This window comes from Geotrypetes seraphini, chromosome 7, assembly GCF_902459505.1.
Source record: "Geotrypetes seraphini chromosome 7, aGeoSer1.1, whole genome shotgun sequence".
Lineage (NCBI taxonomy): Eukaryota > Metazoa > Chordata > Amphibia > Gymnophiona > Dermophiidae > Geotrypetes > Geotrypetes seraphini.
In genome coordinates, this window is record NC_047090.1 from 106,371,167 (window position 1) to 106,391,754 (window position 20,588).

At 42.3% G+C, this 20,588-nt stretch overlaps 1 protein-coding gene across 3 annotated transcripts in view; it reads right to left on the reverse strand.

Moving 5' to 3' along the window:
• The window catches only part of DCAF5 (DDB1 and CUL4 associated factor 5), a 191,327-nt gene that overhangs the window by 158,326 nt on the left and 12,413 nt on the right, over window positions 1-20,588 (reverse strand). For all 3 annotated transcript variants that reach the window (XM_033951097.1, XM_033951096.1, XM_033951098.1), the window contains exon 2: window positions 6,446-6,589. In XM_033951097.1, coding sequence (XP_033806988.1) covers window positions 6,446-6,589 — 144 coding nt within the window. The remainder of the gene's footprint in view (window positions 1-6,445; window positions 6,590-20,588) is intronic.

The following is a 20,588-nucleotide window of genomic DNA, read 5'->3' on the forward strand; positions in this document are numbered from 1 at the left end:
GTCACCAGAATTGCACACAGTATTCTAGGTACGGCCATACCATAGAGCGATACAAGGGCATTATAACATTTTCTTCTTTGTTTTCCATTCCTTTCCTGATCATTCCTAACATTCTATTTGCTTTCTTAGCTGCCACCGAATGCCAAGCAGAGGGTTTCAATATATCCTCAACGAGGACACCTAGATCGTTTTCCTGGGCAGTGACTCCTAATGTGGAACCCTGCATCACATAGATATAGTTCATGTTCCTCTTTCCCACATGCATCACTTTGCACATGGCTCACATTAAACACCATTTGAAAATTTGATGCCCAGTTTCCTAGTCTTACAAGGTCCTCTTGCAATTTTTCACAATCTTGCAATTTAACAATTTTGTGTTGTCAGCAAATTTAATTATCTCACTAGTTATTCCTGTCTCTAGGTCATTGATAAATATGTTAAAAGGAGCAGTCCCAGCACAGACCCCTGGGAAACCCCACTAACCTTCTCCATTGAGAATATTAACTATTTAAACCTACTCTTGTTTTCTATCTTCAATTGCTGGGGAAACAAAGGCCTTGTCAGAATGAATTTTTCTATCATCAGTGTGGGGAGCGGAATATTTATTGTGTTATGAAAGGAGGTCTGAAGGTGATATGAACAGCATTTTGGAGAATACCATCAACATGTCAAGATAAGTTTCTAAACTTTTTTCTTGTTGATTTTCCCTGTGCACAATGGTGGGTTTATAGCTCATATTGAAAGTTGCATTTTTCAAATGTGGAGTTTTTTGCCTAGAAATCCAATTAGATTGCTGTCTCATTTTGAATGCAGTTGAAGCTTTTTCTCCACTGATCATTAAATGTGGGTTTCATAGGGCAACCCCACCACTTGGCTAATAACATTTTTTCATTTTTGATAAGTTTATTACTGTTATTATCTATTTGTTCTTGAGAGACATTTAAATACCTAAGTGATGTAAATGTGCATGAGTCGAGTCTCTTCCATTTGAAAGGAAGCTCTGGAATGAGAGAGCATAGGATGACGTTAAGAGGTGATAGGCTCAGGAGTAATCTAAGGAAATACTTTTTTATAAAGAGGGTGGTAGATGCGTAGAGACAGAGACTGTGTCTGATTTCAAGAAAGCCTGGGATGGGCCTGTAGGATCTCTTAGAGATTGGGAAAGATAATGGTTATTGCGGATAGGCAGACTGGATGGGCCATTTGGCCTTTATCTGCAATCATGTTTCTATGTTTTATTTATTTATTCTTATTTTTTTAAATTGCAGTGGGGTTGGTGATTCTGAGTTGTCAAACCTTACTTTCCTGTCAGTGCCTGAGCCAATCAGCACTCAGGCACTGACAGGAAAGCAAGGCTATGACAACTCAGACCTTGCCGTTAAAAAGTTTGGTCACTAAAAAACTGTTTTGTTTTTTTGCTGTGCATTACACGGAGTACTCATTATAATACTAATGAGCTCCTTGTAATGCATTAGCATAGGATTCTCGGTGGCTGCTACAATAATTAGTAGCAGCTACAGAGAACCCTTTTTACCACTGGCAGGAGAGTTTACTTGCAAGGAAACCTTTTAGGCATCGGGTCCCCAGTCTGTGGAAATATTGTCCTTGTGTTGAACTAAGAGTTTACTTTGAACTCTGAGCCTGTGAAGGAACAAGACTCAGCAGAGCTGTACACAAATAAAAGCTTTTCGTTACACCAAAAAGATGGTGTCAGGCTAAGTTGTGTGTTATGGTGCCTCCCGCCATCCTTTTGTTATTTTTGCTTTACTTTCTCTTATTATTTTTACCCTACTTTTGCTCTATTTTTACTATTTTATGTTATTTTATTCTTCTAATATTAATCTTAGTTTGATTGATCCTTATTTTGTCTCTAATTAAACCACCTGGGCATGGCCGTTAACGGCAGAATTCTCCAATCTGCCTGTGGTGTGGTGGCCTGTTTCAATGCTTTCAAGCTCTGCCTGTGGTGAACCTGTGCAGTTCTTGATTTATGCCCCTTTTCCCCCGCTGCTATCTTTGATCATCTTCGTGGGATTGCACACCTCTCTTCTGGAGCCTGGTTGATAGGGCACAACAGAGCATGCCCAAAACCACTACAGCAGCAGCATCCACCTCTGTGCCACCTCCTGTTCCAGGCCCAGCCAAGAAAAAAGCTACGAAGCCAGTAGAAGCAGCAAAAAAGCGTGCAAGGCATCGGTCCTTCAGAGGAGCGCAGTGATAGACAGATGCTGCACAATGCAGACACAGATCAACAAAACTACCCAAAAAGCATTCTTCACCATGCGCAACCTATGAAAAATAAGAAAATTCTTTAATAAAGATCAATACAGGATCATAGTTCAATCCCTTGTGCTAGGACTTGTAGACTACTGCAACAGCCTCTATCTACCATGTCCTATCAACATGATAAAACAACTACAGACTGTTCAGAACACAGCTCTCAGACTTATCTATTCTCTTGGTAAATTTGACCACATCACCAATGCCTATCTAGACTCTCACTGGCTACTGATAAAAGCAAGAACACAATTCAAATTATACTGTCTCCTATTTAAAGTAACCCACGGAACTGCACCCATCTACCTAAACAACGCCTATACCGAAACCTTTCTCCCAGAATAAGGAGAGCCCAGATCCCATTCACCTACCCTCCACTCAATGGCACTCGACGCAAGAAACTATATGACAACCTCATAGCGACACAGGCAGCGAAACTTGATCCTGCCATCTCCAAGCTGCTGACCAAAACAACTGACTTTAAAGCGTTCCAAAAAGAAATTAAAATACATCACATCAACCTAATCTCCCCCTTTCCTTTCCCAACTGCATATTCCTCACAAATTCACCACCCCTCTGGCAACTTCTAGTCAATTCTCCAAACTAAATCCCCAATATATAACCGGATTCCGGCTTTCTTTTAAAGTACTGCAACCTGCTTGTTAGGTATCCTCAATGTCTCAAAACGTCCGAAACCTCAATATGTAACCTCCATTTGTAACCTGAAACCTGCTTCCTTCAATTCTCTTTTGTAACCTGAATGTTATGTTACTCACTATTGTAACCTGAAACCTGCTTTCTTCATTGTTATGTAATTCTCCTGGATATGTCCAGCCATCTTCTAATGTAATCCGCTTAGAACCGCAAGGTACAGGCGGAATAGAAATTACTAATGTAATGTAATGGTAAGGCTCTGGTGGCATCCAGCTACGATGTGGAGAAGAATAAAGCTGCCATCCTAGAAGCGAAGAAAGCTTATTACTCTCACATCCTACAGATAGCCCCAGCTAGATCCAAAACAACTGTTCACCCTCACAAACCAACTCTTCACCAACGCCCAAGGAAAAAGCCACAACAACCCAACAGAACTGGATAGTGAGACTCTCTCGGACTTCTTCCAGTCCAAGGTACAAACCATCCACAATAATCTTGACACCACCACCAGCATACCTCCAGCCTAACCCGAGTACCCCATCCCCTACCACTCTCCCCCAACTTCATATGGCCACCCATGCTGAGAGTCTTGAAACCCTGTGAGAATTCAAGCCCTCCAGCACCATCCTCGACCCCTGCCCATCCAGCCTCCTACTGTCCACAGAAGACGCCATGGCAGAATCTATCCTCCCCATCATTAACTCCTCCCTCTCCACAGGGACAGTACCTCTCGGCTGGAAGTAGGCTATTATTAAACCCACTCTCAAAAAACCCACCCTCGACTCTAACGAATCCAACAACTACTGCCCAGTCTCCAACTTCCCACAGTCTCTAACCCCAGGTCTATTAAATATGGCGTTCCCCAAGGAGCCCTTCTATCCCCCCTCCTATTTAACCTCTACATCAGACCTGTCATTGATATAGCCCAGAACATTAAAATCCACACCTACGCTGATGACATCCAGCTGCTCCTCCCACTAGGCGAAAACCGATCATCCCAAATCGCCAACCTCCAACACTGCCTCTCTGAAATGGAGAGTTGGTTCCAGAGTTGGAGGATGAAGTGGCTGTAGGAGCATTTGCGGGCGGTTTCTGACAGGAGGGACCTTCCTGGGGGGATGCATAGGCGTTTCTCCATTTCTGAGCGGAGGGGGTGTGTAGGGGTGTACAGGGTTAGCTTGGGACCTATGTAGACAGTGGTGGTGGAGTAAATTTTTATATGCGCTATTACCAGGGCCTTGAATGTGCAGCGTTGGTTAACTGGAAGCCAGTGCTCTGCGCAGAGGGCTGGGGAGATGGGATCGTGGTAGTTAATGCTGTGTAGGAGGCGGATTGCTGCATTTTGTACTCGCTGGAGGTGCTTGAGATCTTTTTTGGCTACTCCATTAAATAGGGAGTTGCAGTAATCCATCCTGGAGAGGACATAGGCATAGAGGAGTTAGACTAAGTCAGGTGTGAAGATATAGGGTTTGATCCTTCTCAGTTGGCGGAGGTAGTAGAAGGAGGTAGAGACTACTTGAGATATGTGGATGGACAGGGATAGGTGGCCGTATAATGTTACTCCTAGGCTGCATACTTGATCTGTTGCTGTTAGTAAGGTGGAGTCCCAAGATAATGTTGGGTGTGTATTTGGTATTTTTTTTCCTGATCCATAAAAGTTCGGTCTTGGAGGCATTCAGCTGTAGTTTGTTGTTTGTCATCCAGGTACACAAATAAGATTACAGAACTCATTGATGACCTTCCAGAAAGCGGTAAAGACCCTCATCTTCAACTAAAATTACAACCACAATCTACCTCTCTCCACCCTTAACCTCTCTCTCCTTTCTACCCTCTCTTCTCTACTCTGAACCTCTACTTAAATTGCTGTATAGTCCATTCATAAGAACATAAGCAATGCCTCTGCTGGGTCAGACCAGAGGTCCATCGCGCCCAGCAGTCTGCTCACGCGGCGGCCCATCAGGTCTAGGACCTGTATAGTAGTTCTCTATCTATACCCTTCAATCCCCTTTCCTTCAGAAAATCATTGAATCCCTTCTTGAACCCCAATACCGTACTCTGTCCTATCACACCCTCTGGAAGCACGTCCAGGTGTCCACCACCCTTTGGGTGAAGAAGAACTTCCTAGAATTGGTTCTAAATCTGTCCCCTCTTAATTTTTCCGAATGCCCTCTTGTTCTTGTAGTTTTCGAAAGTTTGAAGAATCTGTCCCTCTCCACTTTCTCTATGCCCTTCATGATCTTGTAAGTCTCTATCATGTCCCCTCTAAGCCTCCGTTTCTCCAGGGAGAAGAGCCCCAGTCTCGCTAATCTTTCAGCATATGAAAGGTTTTCCATACCCTTTATTAGTCGTGTCGCTCTCCTCTGCACCCTCTTGAGTGTCGCCATATCCTTCTTTAGGTACGGCAACCAGTATTGGACGCAGTACTCCAGATGCGGGCGCACCATCGCCCGATACAATGGCAGGATAACATCCTTCGTTCTGGTTGTTATACCTTTCTTGATAATACCTAGCATTCTGTTTGCTTTCTTTGAGGCCGCTGCGTACTGTGCCGATGGTTTTCATCGTTTTATCAACCAGTACCCCCAAGTCCTTCTCTAGGCTACTTTCACCCATTACCAGCCCTCCTATTGTATAGCTGTACATCGGGTTTCTGTTTCCTACATGCAAGACTTTACATTTCTCTAGATTAAAATTCATCTGCCATTTTTTTTCCCACTCTCCCAGTTTGTTCAGGTCCCTTTGTAGATCTTCACAGTCCTTTGTAGTCCTAACCCCACTAAAAAGTTTTGTGTCATCTGCGAATTTTATAACCTTGCACTTCGTCCCTGTTTCTAGGTCATTGATAAATACATTGAACAACAGCGGTCCGAGTACTGACCCCTGCGGTACACCACTCGTGACCCTTCTCCAGTCTGAGTAGTGTCCCTTCACTCCTACCCTTCGCTTCCTACCTGCCAACCAATTTCTGATCCATCTATGTACATCTCCTTCCACCCCATGGTTCTTCAGTTTCCGTAGTAGGGGTTCATGGGATATCATATCAAAGGCTTTTTGGAAATCCAAGTATAAGATGTCTATGTTTAATGTTTAATATGATTCTTTAGTTATATTGTGAGCCTTTTTGGACAGATAGGGAAGTTTTAAGCACCTAGTGTTAACCGCCTTGATCTAACAATAATTGTAAGGAAAAGCGGTATATCAAATAAACTGAACATACATATATACATTCTAATGTGGTTATTTCTGTGAATGTGCACAGGGTTCCAGGAAAACCCTGACTGGACTCTGTCACAACATACTACTGCTGATTTCTCCAGTGGCTTAGTTCTGCCATAAGCAGACTCCTCAATCTTGCCAAGTGTTTACCTACACTTGGAACAAAGACTATCATTGGGTGCTCTATTGATATGTTCTATTTAATACCAATTAATCCAGGAGCTGAAGAAATAATATGCAATAAACTCCAGCTTCATAGACAGTTGATGGGATGCATGTATACATGTTACCATCTTACCTCCAGAGAACACTTTGTTATTACCACTATTAAATGCCAGGCAGAAAATATTGGAATGGTGCTCTCCTTTCAGCTGAATTGGTTTAATTTTGGAATGAATAGCTTTTTCCATATGCCATAAAAGGACACGACGGTCATCTCCTCCTATAAAGGACAAAAAGGAAGCCAAGTGAGGACAAGGAGAATACACTCTAGAAACAGGAAAAGACAAACACAAAGCATTCTCATTTCATTGTATGCAGAAGTCATTTCTAGGAGATTAATCCAAGACCAGCAGCACTGCTACATATAATCTCAAGACCGCTCTGAGAGTACTGTGTCTGGAACAGTGGTGCCAAACCCTGTCATGGAGGACCACCAGCCAGTCAGGTTTTCAGGATAGCCCTAATGAATATGCATGGAGCAGATTTCATGCCTGTCACCTCCATTATATGCAAATCTCTCTCATGCATATTCATTAGGGTTATACTAAAAACCTGACTGGCTGGTGGTCCTCCAGGACAGGGTTAGGAACCACTGGTCTGGAAGACTGCCTGACATTATAAAAGAAACTGAAAGGAGATGTTTTACAGAAGAAACTTAGTGGTCCACACCCTGAGGAGATGGGCCTATTCAGAAAAATTTGCTACACCAGTGTCTCTCAAACTGTGTGCCATGAAGAGATTCCAGGTGCGTCACAAGAAATTCCAGAATTTTACTTTATTTTTAAAAAATTCCCTTCATAAGTATACATAGAATAGATGACGTGTACACAAGAGTCTGTCAATGTCATCAACGTCTGCATGTGTAAGGATACAACCGCCCAGACAAGCATCATTCTTTAAAATTAATTTTCAAGGACCAATAATGTCAGTTTTATTTTTTATGTAGTGATTATCCTAACTTGAGCAACAAAGCAATCAAGGCTTTGTTACCGTTTGTATCTTCTTCTTTTTTCACATTAAATTTTTATGAATATTTTCACTAATACAAACAGCATCAGTGACAGGCAGCAAACAAAAAGTAATAATAGGGTACAACAATAATCATGCCCTGCATAAAAGCCAATACCCTCAACAAATAGAACAAAAGAGCTCTATAAAAGAATGCATAGAAATCCCCCCATTACCCTTTCCCTGCTCCCCCTAATGTACAGCAAATCTCTCAGTGGGAACGTTCAGTTACCGTTTGAATCTTCTTATTTTTGCAAACTTGGATTTTCAGCTTTGACAGAAATTAAATTGCAAAAAAGAGAACGACTACAGATGATAGATGGTGAAATGTGTGTTTGCTTTTTGACTATTGGGCTGCATTTTGAGTTAATTTGCACTCAAAAACAAGTTCATCCATTGAATTGATTATAATCTACTTTAGTAGTTTCAACGTTGTTACAATGTCCCATACACAGCTTAAATAACTTTAAATAAATAACTCTCAAATTTATTTTTTTGTTGGTTTTGCAATTTTATAATTTCAATTATAATGTGCCACAAAAAACATTTGCTTTGTTTAGTATGCCAGAGAGAGACACTGTGCTACATGAATCCAACTTGCAAAATCTACTGGAGGCAGAGAAATACTGAAAAAGTTCCAAGCTGCACCAATCCCTATAATGGTGATGTCACTGCAACAGTTCAGATTCTCTGCCTCCATCTGCTGGCAGGGTGACAGCCTGTACGTCTAAACTGGTCTATGAAAAGGAAACATAGTTTAGAACACAGCAGAATGCACAGGTGCCTGGAGAACAGAGAAATGGTAAACCTGAAACAAATAGCACTGATGTAAAGAAGCATTGAATGTCAAAGTCCATAACATTCTTCAGACTGCTGAGAAAATGCTGTTATGTACCTCCAAAATGTCTTTCGCTATAATTCACACATACACAAAGTTGATTCAAATCACTGTGGTTAGGCAGAAGAAACAGATGAACTAGAGACAGCACTTTACAGACTCATCACAAAAATGATTTATTTAATCTTTGGGAGATGGCAGATTTCACTGGACAAATTCAAGGAGGGCATTAAGCTGCCTAGGTTGGCAGGCAAAGCAGGCACCTGTTTTGAGACTATTTTATAAAGACATATAGGTGCCTATATGCCTTTATAAAATGCCTCACAAAGCCTGTCAGTCACAGCTAGAATGCAGCCATATACTTTCATGCTTGATCAGAAGCAAGCATTAGACGTACCTAGCTAAAGTATGCATATTTTATAATCTAAGTTAAAATACCACTGTCCTCAAAGTAATATCTTTGAGTCAGGTCATCAGAAGTTGAGTTTCATATAGAAATGGCTCATGGAGATGCCTGGAATCTTTACTTTTGGCATAGATACTAAGATAAGTATTTTTTAAATAAAATATAAATAGAAAAAAAAATGTTTATAAAGAAGTGAAAACAAAAAGAGAGAAAAGTAAAGATCTATGAGGATGCATGAGAAAGATCTATATGGCGCTTCTTTCTGAAGATCCAACTCAAAAATATTAACTGTGGTATTTTTTTTTTAACAGTGATATTTCCTCATTCAAGTGTATATTTGTTACTACCGTTGAGATTGCTGTTTTATAATCTATGCATATACCAATGGTTAGTTTTAGTTGATATATTGCCCTTCCTTAGATTATAACAGTGGTGTACAAAATAAAGTAAAAACAAATCAGAAAAAAATCACATTAAATGACAGGAAAGTAGTAGCAAGATGGCTGCCTGACTTGTGGTTGATACTAACACTGGGACTTTGGCAATCTTTTTTCTTCTGGTGCCAATATGCCTTATACCAATTTCAAAGGCATTGTTCAGAGTTCAATGCTATCGCTCCAAACTTTGTTGCCAGCGCAACAGATCCTAGATCGTTTAACCACAAAGTTGCCTCCCATGGAGACTACAGTACCGCTTTGAATCCAAGTGGAGTACCTGGATTCTTGGCTTTGGAAGCTTTGTTTTCATATCTGGTGGATGCCATACTACCATGTCCTGCTGGAACCTGACTCCTGGCTGAGGTTGCAGTTCTGACTGAAGTTACTAGAGTTGATTCCCCTGACAGCAGGACCAGGGAGAATGAACCGCTGGCAGAGCTGATCAATCTAGGAGAAGTTATCAAGTCTGCTTCTCCACTAGTGGCGACCCTGGAAGTTATTTGGAAGGTCATTCAAGGGGTGAATTCTGCAATGGTTATATTGGCCCTGGAAATGTCTGCTCTTGAAAGTAAAGAGGACACAGTTTCATCAACATTGCAAACCTTTAAAGAAGAGTGATCAGGTTGTTCAAACTCAATCAGACATTAAAGGGTTTAAGAGATATAGGCCCTCTTTTACAAAGGTGCGCTAAGCACGCGCAAAATCAACGCATGCGCTAACCGCTAACACATCCATAGGATAACATGCACGTGTTAGCATTTAGCGCGTGATTAGCGTGTGCTAAAAAGCATAGCACACCTTAGTAAAAGAGGGGGTTAGTCTCAGCTGTTGTTAATGTTATGATAATCCTCTATAATAAAACCCTTACCCGTGCATGCGCTGTTGAAATGGCGTGATCCCTGCTGCCATGATTTCTGCTTTTGTGCCAAATTCAATTTAGGCACGTGGGGCGGCTTGCGGCGTGTGGGGCAGAAGGAGAGTGCGACTGTGTCCTTCAGCGGTTTCCGCATGTGCAGTAGAGCGTGCAGCAGCTTCCCCATCAGCAGGAGCCTGAGGCGGTTTAAACATTGCCTTTCTTCCACAATGCTGCGACCCCAAAACCACTGCAGACCGCCACGGAAACCGGGTAAAAGATAAAATGAATGGAGAAGGGGTGCTGCTGGACAGTGGGGAGCAGGGAAGAGGTGATGCTGGACAGGGGGAGGTAAAAGGAAGGGAGAAGGACTACTGCTGGACAGGGGGAGCAGGCAAGGGGTGGTGGTGGACAGTCGAGGAAAGAGAGCGACAGAAAGAAAAAAAGAAAGACAGACAACGGCCAAGGAGAGAGAAAGAAAGACAGACACACACATCTATTCTAGCACCCGTTAATGTAACAGGCTTAAAGACTAGTACCTAATATATTGTAAGATAGAACAAACAGAAAATTAAAATAGAAGATTGAACCTTTGGTTCTTGAATTTTCTGAAGAGTATGGGTGTTTCTCTCGTAGATTTCTTTAAAAAATATGGAGATTCTGAAATATACTCCAGAAGCTATATCTCCTTTAAATAAAGTCTATTTGCCAGTTTCTACTAAAGATATGGGTCATCTTTGGATCGTGGAACTCGGATACAAGCAGAAGGGGAAAGGTGTTGATTATCAGAATCAGAATTTGTCTAATATCCTTGAAGGCTCTTTAACATAGTAAATGACAGCAGATAAAGACATGAACGGTCCATCTAGTCTGCCCAAAAGTTATATCCATTAAAAAATACATGATTAGATTAACTTGTCTCTTCTTTGATATTTCTGGGCCATAGACTATAAAGTTTGGTATTGTCCTAGGTTCCAAATGCTGAAGTTGCCATCCAAGCTCACTCCAGCCTATCCAACCATCCCGTTGTTTGCAGGATATCTACCATAAAGTCTGGCCAGTAACATCCTCATGTTCCATATTAGTGGAGCTCACATTGATGCCAACCGCATCCCATCCTACATCGAATCACCATATATGGAATACAGAACATGTAGGTCTGTCCAATACCAGCCTTAGTTCTTTAATTTACATCCTTCAATTTCTAATTAGAGATCCTCTATTTTTATGCCACGCTTTTTTGAATACCATCACCGTTTTCCTCTCCACCTCCCTCAGGAGGGCATTCTAGGCATCTACCACCCTCTCTATGTAGAAGAATTTCCTAACATTGTTCCTAAGTCTTCTTCCCTGTAACCTCAAATTATACCCTCTAGTTTTACCATTTTTTCTTCTCTGGAAAAGATTAGGTTCTATATTAATGCCTTTCAAGTATTGAAACGTCTGTATCAAATCTCTGCGGTCCCTCCTCTCCTCCACAGTATACATATTTAGGTCTTCCAGTTCTTTCTCATACTTCTTTTTGTTCAAACTTCTTATCATTTTTGTTGCCTTCCTCTGGACTGTTTCAAGTCTTTTTATATCCTTTGCCAGATACGGCCTCCAAAATTGAACACAATACTTCAAGTGTGGCCTCACCAATGACCTATACAGGAGCATCAACACCTAAGAACATAAGAACATAAGAACATAAGCAATGCCTCTGCTGGGTCAGACCTGAGGTCCATCTTGCCCAGCAGTCCGCTCACGCGGCGGCCCAACAGGTCCAGGACCTGAGCAGTAATCCTCTATTTATACCCTTCTATTCCCTTTTCCAGCAGGAAAATGTTCAATCCTCTCTTAAATCCCAGTACTGTATTCTGCCCTATAACGTCCTCTGGAAGCGCATTCCAAGTGTCCACCACACGTTGGGTAAAGAAGAACTTCCTAGCATTTGTATTGAATCTGTCCCCTTTCAACTTTTCCGAGTGGCCTCTTGTTCTTTTATTTTTTGAAAGTTTGAAGAATCTGTCCCTTTCTACTCTCTCTATGCCCCTCATGATCTTATAAGTCTCTATCATATCCCCTCTAAGTCTCCTCTTCTCCAAGGAAAAGAGACCCAGTTTCTCCAATCTCTCAGCGTATGAAAGGTTTTCCATCCCTTTTATCAGACGTGTCGCTCTTCTCTGAACTCTCTCGAGTAACGCCATATCCTTCTTAAGGTATGGCGACCAAAACTGGACACAGTATTCCAGGTGTGGGCGCACCATCGCCCGATACAGCGGCAGGATAACTTCTTTCGTCCTGGCTGTAATACCCTTCTTGATTATACCTAGCATTCTATTCGCTCTCTTAGCGGCCGCTGCGCACTGTGCATTCGGCTTTATTGACCTGTGCACCATTACCCCCAAGTCCCTCTCTTGGGTACTCTCATTCAATAACATCCCTCCCATCGTATAGTTGTACCTTGGGTTTCTGCAATACTTTACATTTCTCAACGTTGAACTTCATTTGCCATTTTGTTGCCCATTCTCCTAGTTTGTTCAAGTCCCTTTGCAATTCCTCACAGTCCTCTTTAGTCCGAGCTCCCCTAAATAGTTTGGTGTCATCTGCAAATTTTATTATCTCACACTTCATCCCTGCTGGTTACGCCTCTTTCTATACAGCCTAGCATCCTTCTGGCTACAGCCTCCGCCATATCACACTGTTTAGATGCCTTTAGATCCTCAGACCCAAGGTCCCTCTCTCCATTTGTGCTTATCAGCCTCTCACTTCCCCACACATACAGTTCCCTCAGATTTCTACCCCCCAAATGCATCACTCTGCACTTTTTCGCATTGAATTTTAGTTGCCAGATGCTAGACCATTCTAACTTTTGCAGATCTTTTTACACGTTTTCCACTCTCTCCGGGGTGTCCACTCTGTTACAAATCTTGGTATCATCCGCAAAAAGGCTAACCTTACCTTCTAACCCTTCAGCAATGTTGCTTACAAACACACTGAACAGAATCAGTCCCAGCAACGATCCTTGAGGCACTCCACTACTCACCCGACCCTCCTTTGAGCGAATTCCATTTACTACTACCCTTTGGCATCTGTCCACCAACCAGTTTCTAATCCAGTTCCCCACTTTGGACCCTAACTTCAGCCCATGGAGTTTGTTTAGGAGCCTCCTTTGAGGAACCGTGTCAAAGGCTTGGCTGAAATCTAAGTAAATTGCATCTAGTGCATGTCCTTGATCCAGTTCTCTGGTAACTAATGCAACTGATCATGCAACACTTTCAGTTTCATTTGTTTTCAAGCAGTTATGAGAACGTTCTTTAGGAATTTCCATATACCATTCCGTGACCAAAAATAAGGATACACTCCTCCCTCCATATTCACGGTTTTAGTACCCGCGGTTCTGACTATTCGCGGTTTTTAACGTGCTGGCTCCTCCCCTCCAATTACATCATCCACCTATTCCAAATCAAGTAAAGAGGTGCATATCTGCCACTGCAAACTGGTGGGCTAAAGCCTCATTTCCACCTGACCAATTGCAACCGGGGCTCATCTCGGCCGGGACCCACGCACACCAGGCAGCGGCGGCCACCCCCTCGAGCTCCTGTTGCCATGACATGGACTGAAGTACCGCCCATCCATTGGCCAAGACCGTCAAGTGAACACCAGTGGAATTTGGGTCTGCAGCTCTGAGGAGAGGAGGCGGGCTGGGTGCAAGGGGGACCTGGAGGTAAGAACGGCGGCCTGGTGGGGCGGGAGGGGTTGCAGTGATACGATGGGAGTTGGTGGTGGGCTTCTCTGTTCCCCCTGATCTGTAGACAGGGCCAGGGTTAAGGAGAGACCCGGGCAGGCAGGGGGAGGAGGTGAATAACTTTCTCATAGGTTATTCACGGTTTTATCATATTCTCGAGGGTTTTTAACAGAAAACCGCAAATAACCTATAAGAATGTAATTTGCGGTTTTTCTGTATTCACGGCTAAGTTATGCCCGTAACCACCACGAATATGGAGGGAAGAGTGTATATCCAGATGTCACTAAGGTGACTCAAGAAAGACGTAAAGCTTTTTTGGTCTTAAGAGAAGAAACTTGAGCTTTAGGTGCAACATTATCTATTAGTGTATCCGTGTAAATGTATGGTTAAACATTTGGGCCAAAAATATGTTTTCTTCTTACCAGAACAATTGAGGGTTTTTCTGGACATAAAAACCATCTCCAGTGGGACTATAATTATATCTAATTAGCAGCTGAAGTATAAAGTATAGAAGGAGTCAATGCTAAGAAAGAAGGAATATTGATATTAGAAAATGATAATAGCACAAAAGCACAAATCACTTAGAGCCCCCTTCTGCAAAGCCACCATAGCAATACTGCTGTGATGAATGCACTGAAGTCCTTAAGAATTGAATAGGCTTTGGTGTGTTTACCGTAGCAGCATCGCTACCATGTCTTTGTAAAAGGGACCCTTAACTGCTAATTCTGCTTCATATATCATTGAACAGCTGGGTTTCCCAACATAGCCAAGCAAAAGAGAGATGGAATAGTTTCACAAGAAAGAAAATATTGTTATTTTCTGCTACAATCACCAAAACAAGGTTTTCTCTACCTCCCCTTGAAGCACTACATTTGAATGTCATTTGGCTCTATGAATACAAAGAACCAGAGTTAATGGGTTACAAAATTCTTCCTGTCTGTTTCATTCTGGACTACTGAAGTTGGAAAACTGTGCCCAAATACAAAGTAGTGAGCTACTTGTTAGTCTGTGCAACTCTTCTTACAAATGCAGTATCAGATGAATAAACATCTGCTATGTACTTTCAAAAAACATGGCGGCGAGGTATGACAAGATCAAAAAAACAACTTAGCCCATGAAGTGTATAAAGTTTTAGTAGAAAGATTTTAGAGTTACCATGGTTGATTTCACCATTTAAAATAAAAGATATCTTGCATTTTTTTAAGCCTTTTTGGAACAATTAGGCTACCTATTTTATTTTGATATATTTCACTTCATTAAACATATCTATATGGCTCAAACTATAAAATGAATCAGAACATTCAAACATATGGGCTCCTTTTACAAAGGTATGTTAAGGCCTTAATGCGCGGAATAGTGTGCGCACGATAGACCTTAACGCCAGCATTGAGCTGCCGTTATTTCTAGAAGCGTAGCGTGGGTTTAGCACGCGCTAAAATCCTGCGTGTGCTAAAAACGCTAGCGCATCTTAGTAAAAGGAGCCCACAGTTTACTTAACACATTAAAATGGAAGACTATGGAAATAAAAGGAAAATAAATGTATATTACCAGCAAACACCGATTTATTGTGACACAAGGGAAATTCATGTAATAATAAAATTGAGTAAAACCTAACATCATTAAGGCTCCAAGTCTCATTTAAAAATAACATAAATGTTCCATCATCGTCATCCATACACCTGAATAAACAACCTTCAATCCTGATTTAAATTTACAATATGACGCTTCTTTATGTAATTCTGAGGGTAAAGAGTTCCAAAGCTTCCATGCAATACTACTAAATGCTGTATGGCATGATGAGTCCAACCATATTATCTCAGGAGAAAGTACAATCAAATAATTTTCCTGAGAAGATCTTAGTAATTGAGATGTTTGTTAAGATAAGATGTCAGCAGGTTATGGAGATATACTAGAATAGTTGTATAAAAGACTTTATAGACTAATATCAGAATCTTGAATATACTGTAATGCATTTTCTCAAAAGGTAACATATTCATTATAAACTTTCCATTATAAAGAAGTCTAACAGCAGAGTTCTGCACCAACTAATTTAACTAGCATTGGAGATATACAGGGGCAGATTCTTAAAAAAAGCCACTGAACTTTAGATGCCAGCAGGCACCTAGATCACACCTGCTGGCATCTAACTTAAGTTTTAAAATTGGGTTTAATTGATCACGCCATTAAAAACAGATTTAAAAAAATTAGGGCCTTAGGAGCCCTCTGGGACTGGCGCCTAAATAATGACACCAAAGACCAGAAATAGGCAGATTTAGGGACAGTATCAGACTTTGGCATCACTAGGCACAATTGCCTGTGATTCTACAAGGACCCTAGTGCTGGAAATGTAGGTCTGTAAAACCCTGGCCCATATTTCCGGCACCTAGAGTCCTTGCTAGCCGCGATTCTATAAGTAGCACCTGTCTATGATTGACTTGTGGCAGGTGCCATTTTTCTAGGCTCCTGCTGCGTCAGGCACCACTTACAGAATCAGACCCACAGTGAATAATGAATTACAATAATCTATCCTAGATATTACTTAGGTGGGCATTGAGATCTGGACCTAGAAAAACCAAAGTCTAACTGAACTGCCATTCATATGGCATGACTAACAAGGTTCTCTCAAAATTAAGATGTCCCCCAGTAACTATCTTGATTTTTTATTAGAACAATTGCCTGAAAATATCTACAAATTAAACATAACATATATATACTTGAATTTAAACCACAAATGGGGTTCTTGATTTATATTAAGTCCACAGCTCTGTGCCCATCGCCCCCCATCCTAGACCCGTTGCAGGCTTCCCCTGGGCTTCCCTTAAGCCCTGGTGGTCCAGCAGTGAGCAGAAACAGGAGTGGCCCCTCCCGCAACTAGTACCAGCCAACTCAGAGGAAGATTCTAAAACTCACCGGTAAAATCCAGCAAGTTGATTTGTGCCATAGTGGGAGCAACTTTTATTTTTGGGGCGATTCTCAGCATAATAGCATGCAAATTATACACATGCTATTTACACATGCTATTTGTGCGGAGAATTGCCAGTAAAGAGTGAAAGGAACTGTGCCTAGCGATTGCTGAGAAGAGCAATCACTAAGCACAGCTCCTCCCTCCTGTCAATGCTGCTCTCCCTGCCCCAATCAACTGAGACACAGGTCTCCCCAAGTCCTGCCAGCTCAGCTGATTAACCAGCAGGGAGAGCAGCAGAGAGGAGTCCCCTCTCCCGCAGACAACCCCCCTCGCTTGCCACTGCCCAGACCCCCTTCCAACACACTGATCAAGATTGGCAGGAGGGATGCCAAATCCCTCCTGCTGCCATTGCTGCAACCAGGGTTAACCTGCTGCAGCCACAGCCCTGGCTACCACGCTGCCACCCCCCCCCCCCCGACACTACCAACAGGAGAGATGCTCACTCCTTCCTGCCACTGGGAGTCCCCTTGCCCCACCCCCCATACTTTTCTAATGACGGCTGTCCAGAGGGATGCCTACTCTTTCTGGCCAGCAGGCCTGACTCTTCAAAACAGCAGGCCTCCCTTCCCGGTGCATCCCAGGATGCACCAGGAAGGGGAAGGCCCACCATTTTGAAGAGGCATGCCTGCTAGCTGGAGGCAGTAAGCATTCCTCTGGCTGGCCATCTTTGGAAAAGTACAGGGAGTGTCATGGGGTCAAGGGACCCCAGAAGCGGGAGGAAGTGAGCATCCCTCCTACTGGGTATATCGGGTGAGAGGAATCACCAGCAGTGGGAGAGGGCATCCCTTCTGTTGGGATTTCTGGGGATTGTCAGGGTGGGTAGGGGAGGGTGGACCCCAGTGGCAGGAGGGAGTGGGCATCCCTCCTGCCGTCCTTCAATTTGCGTAAATTGTAATCCGCTTAGGTTATAAGTGGAATAGAAATGTTATAAATAAACACCCCCAAAATTATTTATTTGCAGTGTGTATGTGTTGGCGGGGGAGGAGGGGGGGGTCTGAGCTGTCAAGCCTTGCTTTCCTGTCAGTGCCTGAGCCAGTGTCATGGGGCCAGTGCTCAGGCACTGACTGGAAAGTAAGGCTATGGCAGCTCAGACCCTGTCGGAAAATTTTGCCTGCAAATGTGGCACAAGGTTAGGGAATCGCCCAGCGATGATTGGGCGATTCAATGAGTGCTCCTTTTACTTCCATTTTAATATTAATGACCTCGTTGTACTACACATGCATGGCAGAGCCGGAAACTGCTAGGCAGCTTGGAGAATCGGCCAGTAAAATTACTGGTATATTAAACCGTATGGAACTGGTTTAGCAAGCATGTTAAAGACACAGTAACTTTTGAGAATCCTGCCCTGAGCCACCCTGTCTCCCGGACCTCTAAAGTCTACCTTGAAAGCTCTGGTGATCCAGCGGTAAACCAGAACAGGAGTGATCTTCCTATGCTCTTGCCCTGTGCATCGAAAATGGCTGCTGTGAGTTCCCATGGGAACTTGTGAGATTGCTGAAGGGATTCGGGGCAGCCACTTTCGATAGCAGCTCTGCACAAGGAAGGAGCATAGATCACTCCTACCCTGGTTCACTACTGAACCACCAGGGCTTAAAGCAGGCCCAGGGAGAGGTTGCAATGGATTTCAGGGGAGGGAGGGACGGGGGCTAGGTTCAGAGCCTGGCAGGGCACTTGAATATAAACAAACACTGTTTATATTTGAGTTAACCTTTGCTAATTAGAGGAAAGATCCATTTAACTGAAGCACAGCACATGAAAAAAAACAGCTTTATGTTTCTTGCTAAAAAGCTACCCTTTTTTCTTACTAAAGATTGCTCCAACGAGGTCATTCTTGAAACAGGTGGATTCCCTAAGCTATATCACAGGGCAATCAGAGACACCTGCCTAGAAGCTGCTTTAGCTCAATAAGTAAAAGCCCTCCTCTGCCAGAGGTCATAAGTTCAAATCCCAACCAACTCCTCCAGCACATGCTAAGGTCTGTTTTCTGTTTTTAACCTTTTGTAAATGAAGTTATGAATGTAATCCATATATTTTTGTCATGTACTTTCTTTGCTTTCAAGAATGAGCTGATTAGAGCACTGTTTAGTCAGAAAAAAAAAGAGTAGCTTTTTAGCAAGAAAACTGAAGCTATGTTTTTCATGTGCTGTGCTTCAGTTAATGATATTTCCCTCTAATTAGCAAATAACATTGCTGTTTGTGCACAAAAAATAGGTTTTGCATGCAATATATCTCTTTTGATGTGCCTCGTTAATGTGGTGCCTTATTAAATGTATTATGAGCTTAATAAAGCAAAAATAAATCCCAGAGAGCTATTTAGCAGATCAGATTAAGAACAACCAAAGAGTGCCTAAGTTCTGTCCATAGAACTCGGATCTATTTGAAGCCCAAACTATGCTCAAAACTAGACTTGATTTTTATTCGCCTACAATATAGGCATCATATGGACGCCCTAGGTCGCTCAGTGTTATGTAAATGAATCAAAGGACGCCCAAATTGAGTCATTGCCCAAACCACGCCCATGGCTATTGAGTTAGGTATGAGTTTTAAACATGGGCATCCATGAAATTGTGGCTGTGTCTACAAAGTGGCAGCTACATCCTTTGGATGCCTAAGTACCAATTAACACTTGTTAAGACCCTTAATTGGCTCATTAACCACTTAGATTGGGTACCTAAAGCACGCCTAACTTTAGGCATGACTTAGGCACCCTTTATAGAATCGGGGCCTCAGTATGTACAGAATTAGGGACACAACCTTGTATTGTAAAATTGTACTGTAACTGTCATATTGTAACCTGTTAACTGTATTTTATGTATGTTTAATCTGTAACTCGTTCTGAGCTCCTTATATATATGTTGAATTGCTTGGAGCTGTGATGCTATTGTACTTGTTCTCTCTTGATTTATTCAGTAAAGACTCCTTGTTTAAATTTAAAAACAGCTGGAATACTAACAAGCCATTAATATACAGTGATCTGTGATGGCATTGTATCTTTCAAGGAACAAATGATGACATTGGAAAAGAAAAGAAAGAGTACCCCAATTAGTGTTGAAATATATTTTTGCTATAAGAGGCCCCCAACATTTTTTTACCCTCTCTTTGTACTTACCTTTCATGTTTTCTTTACTATGCTTATTGTAGTTCTCCCTACTTCCCTTATGTATCAGTCCGTAATGTTTGTGTGTTTATTGTAGTTAATAACTAAGACCCTGTTTTTAATTGTAAATCGCTTTGAATTCATATTGCGATACATCAAAATTTTAATAACACTTGAAACTTGACTTTACTGCAACCTTTCTGAATTCAACCTTTTAGAATGCAAACATTGCCAAAAAGTGTAGTTTTACAGTAGAGAATGACACGTAGAAAAAATCTGTTCCTGTCACTGGACCACCATCCCCTTCACCGCCCCGTCCCTGTCATCGTCCCATCCCCACAGCATCCACCCTTCCCTCTCACCACCTCACTGCCCTTCAGCGGCCCAAGAATCTCCCTCACTCCCCCTTACCTTTGCGGCGCTTTAGAAAAGAAATTGATGCCGGAGAAGCCTGCCTGTGCCACCCTGCAGTCGCGTGTGTTTGGGCGGAAGCTTCTGTGGAGCTTACTAGACAAAGATACTGGTCCTCCTAGACCTCAGTGCCGCTTTTGATACCACTGACCACCACTACCTCATCGCCAGACTCTCAGATATTAGAATAAATGGTCAAGCCCTCCAATGGTTCTCATCATTCCTGAACCAAAGGACCCAAAGCATCCTATATGATCTACTCTATCGTGACCTAAACTGATTAAATATGGAGTGCGCAGGGCACCCTCCTGTCCCCTTTGCTTGTAAACCTCTATATTAGACCAGCGATAGATATTGCCTTAAAATACCAAATAAAAATCCACTCATTTTGCCGATGATATACAACTGTACCTACTGCTAGGCTTAAACAGAGATGCTCAAATCTCCAAACTACATGACTACATCTTGGAAATA